Genomic DNA, 10,163 nt, shown 5'->3' with positions numbered 1-10,163 from the left:
AAAGTTTTGTACGGTTTGACATTGTGTAATTGAAGTTCTATTTGTCATTGCATCGAGGTTGCAGTTTACTTACTTGCCAAAGCTTTTAACGTGTTTCGGGAGTGATACACATGGAGAGTACCAGTGGCTACACATTCCAGGTTTGAGCATTCGCTTGCTGTCTATTTGCCATACATGACGATAAAGGAAGCCATCAAATTTTCAAGTCATGTTGGCTGATTAGGATCGGATTAGTCTTGGGTTAAGTAGAATTTGATTGAAGAGGCGAACATTAAGTATTTGTGGATTAATTTTTATGTCGTTAGATTTTTCGTATGTAGAGAAAGGTTTCTGGCTCTTATATACCTAACTATTAGCAATTTATTCGTATTATTGCTTTGTTCCATATAAGTAATGCTTTCAATGCCATTTACAGATAAGCAATTAAATTACAAGCATCTATTTGCATTTTTGGACATATATTATGCACTGAATTTACTATTTCATTTTGGTTTTGGCTTTTACCTTGGCTATTTACAATTTTTTTTTTTTTTTGGTACAATGGACGGGTGCAAACAGACTAATTTAGTTTTTCATGCCAGATTTCAACCATTTAGGATGATCTTTGTTAGCCATGGATGGTGGAACACCATGATCTTGCTGTACCACTGTTTACTTATGACAAATGATCAAAACAAATATTTTCATACGAACGCATCTCCTGAGATGGATTTTGAGGAGTGTTTTTCATTACAAATCTGAGTGTTGAGATCCAAAAATGTCACATGCCAACCTCTCATGCCAAGCCCAAGTACATGCAAAAGTGCGGGATCAAGAAAACAATATGTATACAATTATGTCATACTAGAGTAATAAGCCATATATTTATAAAAGAAACACTTAAGAAATAAGGAAATAAATAAAGCAACACATTTTGAGGGACGTATAGCGCCCGTGATGAAAAAATGTCTCTCGTAGAGAGGCTAGTAATAATTTAAAGGAGGAGAGTATCGAATTCGAGATAAATGGGTGGAAATTCAATACTCTATCTACTAAGATACTTGATCATCTCCATTGTAGCATTTCGTATAACTGTCTACATAATACTCTCCTATATTTGGCAAATATTAAAAAGAAGAACTGCTCAATTAATCGGTATATCTCATTATTTTATAATATTTAGACACGATGACAGTGCACTCGTGGTATATAAATTTGGCCTCCAAAAATTAGCCCTACCTCGTCAGTATAATGATGTGTACAGATATAGATATGTCCGCTCCTGTAACGTATTAATACAAAATAAATTACCGTGTAATACTTTGAGGAGAAAAGTAACTACCCAGAATTTGACACGTGGACTTAGAGCAGATCTACCCAGAAACAAGAGGAAAAAGAATTAAAAACTGAAATGGACCGGAAACAAACTCCCCTTCCCCTCTGTTGCAGTGACTCTCCGCTGCAAACACGAAGAAGAAGAAGAAGTAAGAGCAATGGAGCAGCAACCGAAACGCCGTCGTTCTCCACGATCCGCACTCCCACACAGTACTTCCGAGCTCTGAGAGACATTCGCCCCCATCAAGATCCACGAGCAAACAAGAACCGGAGTCACAACGACCCCAAATGTTGCCGCGCAGGTTATCCGCCATTTTCGGAGGCCTCGGTTCCAACGACAAGGCTCTGACCAGCGACCTCCTCCCCACTCTCAAGCTACAAACCGATAAGGAAGTCTACAGGCCCGGCGATCCCATCGTCATCACCGTCGAGATTTCAAATCCTAGCAGCAATGACGGTTCGGCTTACTCGCTCTTGATTGAGCGCCTAGGGTTTGAGATCAAGGGCATTGAGAAGCTGGATTCGCAGTGGTTCGCCACGCAGAAACCGACCGCTGGATCCAAACAGAGGAGAGGTAGAATCAAAAGTAGATAAAGTGAACGAATTTTATGATTTGATCTTTTTTTTCGTTATTTACTTGTGATTTTGTGTTACATGAAACGTTTAGGTGAATACGTGTTCATGGAGTGCTCAACTCCTGAGCTTGTTACGAATCAGATTGTTTCGCCCGGGGGTACAAAATCATGTGAGTAATTAGTTGTGATGTTGTTTTGGTGTATTTTGTGTTGTAGATGTTAGGACTTAGGATTTAAATGGAGAAATATCAAACGAACAATCGTATTTGTTAGAATGGGTAGTGTCTTTGTTGTTCTTTTGACTGATAAATGCATTTCATCGAAGTTGGTTCTAATTGATAAGATTGGTCTTAAGAATGAATAAGGTACTGAGCTAGGGAAGGTAGCATTTCCTCTGTAGTACTAAACGAACAAGTCGCGTAAATTAACTAAAGACTAGTATTATGAAGGAGTAGTTGATTCTGCCAAAGTAGCACATTTATTTCGACAACGAACACCTTCCTTGGCTAAGAATTCAACCATGATGTTCAGAAACCATCCCTATCTTAATCAACTGGGAAACCTGCTCAAAGAATAAACCAGATGTTCACATTAGGAAGGTGGAAAAGAAAGAGGAGAGTAAGAGAATGGGATTGGGGGGAGTGGTTCTTGAGGTACTTAAGTGACATTATACAAGTGCTTCATTAAAAGCTTCTAAACTGAATTTAGGCTACTGCTTTGTTGTTGTCAAACGAATGGTAACATGAACCTGATCTGTTGATAATAAAATTTGAAAGGATGGTGAAATAGAGCTTTAGCTTATCTGAAGAAGAGAATTTATGTTGGAATTGTTTTGGCCTAAACTTCCTTTCTGTTAATATTCAATGTTTTCTGAAGATGTGGTGCGGTCATTGCTGGCCCCTGTTATACCACCATCGTACAAAGGTGCTACCCTTCGATATATGTATTATGTTAGAAGTACAATGTCTGGACAATGGCTGATATTGGAGAATCCCCACTCTCGTGGAGAATCAGTGAAAGATTTTCCTGAAATGGTTGGTTTTCTTTGACTTATCATGATGGCTGTTTACATAACTTTTCTCCTTTATGATTGATTATGCACTTGCTTTATTGAATTATAATTATTTCTGCCTCTGAATATCATAGTCTGCTCATATTGCACCCTGATAAATTAACATTGTTCTTTAACAAACTTTATACACGATTATGTTGATTGAGAAATGGGCTTGTCATTTATAAGAGTGGAATCTGGTTCAAAATATACCAAAGACTTATATGTAGTAATCAGTAAATGCAGGAATCAGAAACTTTTATTTTCATCCAGATTCTGTTTTAAACGTAATAAACACTGTGCATCCGTGGTGGTCATTATCAAATATATGCTTAAGTAGAGTCATACATATGCATACATACATAGAGATTTGTGTCCATGTGTGAGTGTGAATCTGTGTTTAGGTAGATATTGGTAAAAATACCTCTGCCTGTAAATGCTAGTCTTTTTCATTTTTTATGTTAAGGTGATATGTCCACATTTTGATGTGTGAACCATATCAACTTTAAACATCCAGGAAGCTCGTGTTCCAATACAAGTATGGGTCACTCAGAAAACCAGTGGATTGGGAATGGAAGAAGGTCAAACAGATGGTGAGTTTTTCCTTTATTTTTGTTACTCTGGGATGTAAACCTGTATGCCACTGCTTCTCTCTTGGAAGCTCTCTTTAGGTTCAAGATACGGCTTGAAATAAATAATTCAGCCTGAAATGTGTAATTTTGAAGTGAATTGAAGTGACCATTTGCCACTGTTTTAGTATTAGTAGTTATGATTATAACTAAATCATAGTACAATGCATCAGGCTGACAAAATTTATTGGAATTGAGCATTCTTATGCATCTAGCAGATCAGTTATGAGAGCCTTATTGGACCCTCTATGTTATTACAGGGCATTTTCTGTACTAAGTGAATTTATTAAATGGAACCATTACAAGAAATTGGAACTATCAACTTGGTGATGGGATAGAATCAATTTTAGAAAAATGTAAAATATTTCTTTTCCAATTTTTTAAATGTAGGTAAGATCTCTGTCAATTGTGCAAGGGCTGGTTTGGTATTGTTGTGCTTTGAAAAAAATTGCTTCTGCTGTGCTATGAGAATAAGCAGCAGAGTGTTTGGTAATTTTTTTTTGTAAAAATTCTTTTGGAAAAAAAAGCAGTATTCTAGTGTTTGGTAAAATTTTATGTAAAACAGCTGTGATTGTGTGAAATGACAAAAAAGGGTAGAATACTAGATGTGCCATTAATTTAATTTTCTTAACAAATAAAGGTGAATTACTAAATATACTTTATTTTTAAAAGAAAAATATTTATAAACTTTATCATAAACATATAATCCAACGTTTAACAAGAAATCATAATCCAACATTCAACATATAATCCAACATTTATGCTGCTTCATGTTTTCAGCTTTTTTTTCGAAACTCATTTTTGCTGCTTTACGTTTTTAGCTTTTTTTTCACCCAAAACTGAAAATAAGCTGTTTTTAAGTGTTTACCAAACACCTTTTTGAGCTCAGCTTTTTTTGATGCCCACTTTTTATAAAAGCACCTCAGTACCAAACCAGTACTAAGAGTAGTAATGAATTTGTGGTTTACAGTATATAAATGCTGCAATTCAAGTTCTTTTGGGCAACAGACAAGCCCTTGAATACTGCTCATATTCATTTGTGGTTTACAGTATATACATTTTTGTATTTTTTTCAAGTAATTATCCTTGTACTAGTACAGTGTAAAAGATACTACTGTACTAAACTATGTCTTATTTTTGAGTTTCTGCATCTTAATCATTTAAAGATATTTTTCTATCTTTAGATATATCCATATATCTGTTTGGTTTGATATACATGTTTGTTTGTCTGTCTATAAGTTAAGAAATAATAGTCTATGCATGTTGGATTATGTTTTGAGATATTTCTGTCAATTATGTGTTTACAGGGATCGTGCCTTCTGCAACCATCCAAATGGATATGTATTGGAAAGAGATGGATGGCGACTCTGATTGGGTAGGCTCATACTACCACAATGTCTTTCTGCATTTATATGTTTCTAGGAATTGCATTTCTTTCTTTTCAGGCATGCAAAGTCAGTATAGAGTTCCCGAGTTCAGCAATATTTGTCTCTAGTAGTTTCGAAATAACAGATGTACTCATCCATTTTATCGTTAATAAGGCGAACTAATTCATCTTACAGGTGAGAGCAAATGACATATATGATGAGGTTGAAGAAGGTTATGAAAGCTCAAGGGATGAGATCTCATCTGTTTCTTCATACAATCCTATGAAAGAACATGTAAACAGAACATTTGGAAGTTCACTGTCCTTGCAGTCACAAAGGTCTTCAAATAAGGATAACCCATATCTTGAAGGAGAGCGTACAAGTTTATCTCCAAATCTAGCAATCCCACGACTCTCTGTGGCTGAAGTCTTACACGATACTGCTGCTGGTGAGTTCTATGACCACCTAGAAAAAGCTTCAAGTCTTATGTATTGAGCTTGTCATTGCTGTGCTTATTTCCAAAATAGTTTCTGTGGTATTTCATCCATTTTGTTGAGTTATAGTTCCTTTTATATTGTTTAGTTAAGATTGCAATTTCTTCAGAATTTCCTTACAAGTCAGAATAGCCTTCTAAGTGACAAATTACTTTGTCAAACAGATCTTTCATCGCCCCTGAATTCATCTGCTATTGGCTCTCCAAGCCAGCAGCAGAAGCTTACAAAGCGTCTTTCTTTGGATGATGAAGCAAGGGCATCTTCTTCACCAGCACCTGGAGCTGTTGAAACCGTAGCATGTAAGTTAGTGCACTTCTTATTCTTCTTATACATCTTCTATGCATTGGTTTCTGTTTTTGTAATAAGTCCTTGAAAACTAATTTTCTGCAGCAGAAGGCTTCATTCGAGGCAGGTCATACAATATCAGGCTGGATGACCAAGTTCTGCTTAGATTGTCCCCAAAAAATTCTGATTCCAATTATTACTTCGGTGATATGGTAATTTCATTTCTTTATGGTTTCTCTTCTACCCGTTTTCCATCATTTTTTTTCTCTGGTTTTTTTAGTTGTGAATTCTCTCTCTGTCTCTGTCTCTGTCTCTGTCTCTCTCTCTTGCTCTCCATGAAAATAGATTGGTGGAACTCTTACTTTCTTTCATGAAGAAGGATCTAGAAGATGCCTTGAGGTAGTTGCAATTTACAAGTAATATTGAAATCAATTACAGTGATTGGTAAAGGTTTAGAGTTATCACTGACGGGCTCTGTTTTTCAGGTTTCTATAACGCTGCTGACTTCAGAAACTATTAGTCGGCGATTTGTCCATCCTTCTCGGAGGAATTCTCCCACAATTACAAAGGTATGACTTTTTATTTCTAGCTGTCAGTTGAATGATAAGTGCATCAGAATCATACCTAAAAATAAGCCAATTTATGGAAGTTTTAAGGACTGGATGTTAAAAGTTAACATCAATAGCTTCTAGTATCTGGGATTAGTTTTGTTCTCTTTCCATATAAGGTTACACATGCAGTTGACACACACCCTAAGATACTGTAAAGGGAAATTAATAATGGACAAAAAAAGTGATGTAAAGCTGTTGCTTTTGGGATGTGAAGTGGATGAATCTTTTCAAAAATTCCAAAACCACAAACCAGCCTTACATGAGAATTGGTTAATGAAACCTGGAAAGAATGGGCTCTCATTCGAACTCATTCACAACCACAAGAATTTTGAGATGGTTGGTGTTTATATGTTCTCATAATCAAGCTTTTTCTAGGATCATTGAGAAGTTTCTATATGAGTGTTTTCTTCAGTTTGAAGGTAGTCTTTTTTATTTGCTTAGGAAATATGTTTGAAATACTAGGCCAACTGGGAAAGGAGACTTCAAGAGACTAGCACGTTTCATTGTACTTGAATCATACCTTGGTAAAAACAAGTATGAAATCTTTGGTCTGTCAAAGGCATGGTTGTGCTGTGTGGTTCTCTTTGATGATGTTGATTTGATTCCTGTAAACTCTGCTCTATGCTGTATTAAGGGATATAGTTTGCTATAAAAATACTTTAAGAATAATAAGGGTTAAGCAGAGTAGGTATGATGGGTAATGGTTTAAACATGAATCAAAGTTGCTGTGGGATTGTATATTTCTGTTTGGTCATCAACTACGTTTTGAGTTTTTGGGTGTCATTTGAATGCTGGATTGTAACGAAGGGGTGCTGTTCTTTATTGTTTACATTAGCATAAGAAAGGAGTTGCAGAAGCTCGTGTCATATGAATGCTGGATTGTAACTAGGTATCCCAAATGAGGAAAGCAGGAAATATCTATGGAATAAAGCAGTTGCAGAACCTTGTGTAATGGATAGAAATTATCGTAAACCAAAACAAATTTACCATGTTTACTTCCTCTCTCATTTATCAAGGGGTGCATGTAATTATGTACTGTGGTTGGTCTTGTTGTGTCTATAATGGTATGACAGTAAAACTCAGCCTGTCATATTAGTGAGGTCGTATGTCATTTTCATCAAAATCATGTTGCCAACTCTGCATATTGGTCTATAAAACTACATTGTTCCAAGTTATAAATCCTAGTTAATTTAATTGATTATAGAGTAATGACAAATCCCATTTTTATATAGCCGACCCCACTTGGTGGGATAAGGCTTTGTTGTTGTTGTATAGAGTAATGACAAAAAGCTGATTAGATGTTGTGTCAGGACAAAGGTCTGACATATAATGTCAGACGGAAATAATCAGGCCTTGTTGCGAGCTGAGATGAAAGTAATATGTGAAGGCAAATGGAATTTTACTGGTTGCATAGTTTGACGATTTTGTTGTCGTGTTTACGGATCTTCTTCTTTTTTATCAGATTCAGAGTGATCATTATGAGGTCGTTGCAGATTTGGTGCAGACAAGTTTTCTTTTCTCCATTCCCATGGATGGGCCTATGTCTTTTTCCACTCCCCATGTTTCTGTACAATGGGAACTTCGATTTGAATTTTTTACCACACCGAAGAATGTGGACTGGACTAGGTATGGCTGACCATGTGGAATCATCTATAAGCTTCTTATTTCTTTACCTGTTGATTAAAATGCAGCAAGAGGTTATCATGTTAAGTTAAGGATTATGAGTTTTATTTTCATAATTAGTCATGCAGTTCTGACATGTTTTTTCTGATTACACGGTAGTAAATTTGCTTATTAAGAAGAAAATAAGGTTACAGCAAGTGTCAATCGAATGTTTAATAAACTCTTGTATGTGCAGTGCATTCATCAAATGTAAATGTACCAAAACATGTGCTAATTCAGATGTTTGCAAAATCCTTGATTCTTTTTACTCCAGGTACGAGCATCCTCTTTTGATAGAGGGAAGAGACAAAAGTGAGTGGGTTCTGCCAATCACCGTGCATGCACCTCCGGCTGTGGGACCAACTGGTCACGCCCGAAATGACAAGTCTCTCATTGGAAACCTTGCGGGTGCATAACTGAAGGTAAAAAAAAAAAAAAAAAACTGTCATTTGAATTCGAAGTAGCTTCAAGAAACCCTTGTATATCACATAAGGAACTGTCAAAATATTTTGATGTACTGCTTTCATGCGTTCTTCTGTTCATTGATACTTTTAAAGATGGTAACGGTTACCCGTCAGCTGAAAACATGAAGGTGTTGACCCTTTTTATCTCATAAAATTAACTGGTATCACAAAATATATTTCTCATAAAACGAACTTGTATCAAACATATGATCACTACTTAGAATGATGATTACTTATTGCAAGGTTTTTGTGTCGCACAGGTTGTGATGCGTTGAGCCGTCTGAAATTCAAAGCATCGTTTAAATTGTGGATCAGGACCTATAAGTCAGATTGGGGCCCTGGTGGCTCAGCCGCCGGCTTGTTCCTCTGAAGAAAATCTCCCGGGAATGCTGATCGGAGAGTTCGGAAGTAGAAAACAAAGATGATGAAAATGGACTCTCGTAGATGCCGCACTCCGAGTCGGAATGTAGCATAGACTTGTACTTTGTAGCATTGGAGGTATACATTTTTATGAATATTATTTTGTATGTTGTGAAGTTTGATCGCGTTGAAAGGGGCTGTATATTTGTCAAAAATATGATTTCATTCATTGAAATGAAAGGAAGAGAGAAAATTCATACATCTAGAGAACACAGGGTTAAATAATTGCATTCACAACGTTGGTGTCCTCCTTTGATGAAAGCCAGCTTTTCAACTCTATCGTAGATCTAAGACCACGTAACTGTCCGGATTCAGAGCAGATAAGACAGCCGTGGGGAGGCAACTCCATATGGGAATCGGAGCCATTGCTTGTTTGAAAGGGTTGAGAAGAGTTTTAGACCTAGTTTGGGAGTGAGGTGCTTAAAAAAAAAGCACATATGAAAAAAAGTTGTGAGGGTTTTAGGTGTTTGGTAAACTGAAAAAAAAAGGCTTATTTTGGAAGCTGCTGTGAGAATAAGCTGAAATCAAAGGAAAAAGTTGAAGCTGCTATTTGCAGCTTTGGAAAACTGGCTTTTTTTTCAAAGCACATGGAGCTACAATGCTCCTTTAATGAAAAGACCCACTATCAGAATGCTTTTTTTTCCAAAAGCACTTTTACAAAAAAGTTTACCAAACGCTCTGCTGCTTTATTTCACAGCCGCTTATTCTCACAGCAACTTTTTTTCAAAGCACAGCAATACCAAACCAGCCCTTAGTCTGTCGACTTTCATGTAGCAGATCTACCGTTGCCAACCAGCTATAGTCCCCACCAGAACCACAACACCTCTTTCTGTTATGCGACACTGGCGGTGGTAGCTCAATGTTGTCGTAGATTTTTCCTTCCAAAATGCTGTACAGCCTTCTCTTTCCTTCCGTTTCTGAAGGGATCATGAGCATGGGTCCTTGCGCCACCGCTGTGCAAAATCTTTTGCGACAGCAAGCCACTTCTTGCAAACCGCAGCAAAATGGACATGGTCAATGGGTTCTAACACCTTGTCCAGAATCGAAATGAGAGCGGATCCAATAAGACTTGCCCATTCTGCAGATTGGCGACTTCTGATTCTTCTTCTGTAGGTGACAGCCATGTTCTTGAGAAGGGATGGGCAATACAAAAGTAGAGGACAACACAAGGATTTGGGACATGAAGGAAATTGGAAGAAACGACTTGCTGTGTACATATATATACATATCAAAATGAGGGGGAGAGAGAGAGACAGTGACGAGTGGATTATATGAAACAAGAGGAATATAC

The 10,163-nt window shown here is 36.8% G+C and overlaps 1 protein-coding gene across 1 annotated transcript; it reads left to right on the top strand.

Annotated features, from left to right (window-relative positions):
• The first annotated feature begins 1,387 nt into the window (after positions 1-1,387).
• Positions 1,388-9,073, top strand: LOC103438944 (uncharacterized). Its single transcript, XM_029105495.2, has 13 exons — positions 1,388-1,888; positions 1,982-2,059; positions 2,766-2,923; positions 3,458-3,533; positions 4,877-4,944; positions 5,132-5,384; positions 5,595-5,729; positions 5,821-5,927; positions 6,061-6,114; positions 6,201-6,284; positions 7,789-7,952; positions 8,263-8,410; positions 8,713-9,073. The coding sequence occupies exons 1-12, from the start codon at positions 1,603-1,605 to the stop codon at positions 8,402-8,404; spliced, it is 1,605 nt and encodes a 534-aa protein (XP_028961328.2). The 5' UTR covers positions 1,388-1,602; the 3' UTR covers positions 8,405-8,410; positions 8,713-9,073.
• The last annotated feature ends 1,090 nt before the right edge of the window (positions 9,074-10,163 follow it).

Source organism: Malus domestica, chromosome 07 (assembly GCF_042453785.1).
Source record: "Malus domestica chromosome 07, GDT2T_hap1".
Lineage (NCBI taxonomy): Eukaryota > Viridiplantae > Streptophyta > Magnoliopsida > Rosales > Rosaceae > Malus > Malus domestica.
The sequence above is the reverse complement of the archived record's forward strand: the minus strand, read 5'-3'. Positions and strand labels throughout refer to the sequence as shown.

Excerpts from the sequence above, each read along its gene's own strand:
- LOC103438944 (XM_029105495.2), top strand. The coding sequence starts at position 1,603 with ATGTTGCCGCGCAGGTTATCCGCCATTTTCGGAGGCCTCGGTTCCAAC. Across the intron at positions 2,060-2,765 it reads GCCCGGGGGTACAAAATCAT|ATGTGGTGCGGTCATTGCTG; the intron begins GTGAGTAATTAG and ends TGTTTTCTGAAG. Across the intron at positions 5,385-5,594 it reads CTTACACGATACTGCTGCTG|ATCTTTCATCGCCCCTGAAT; the intron begins GTGAGTTCTATG and ends TTTGTCAAACAG.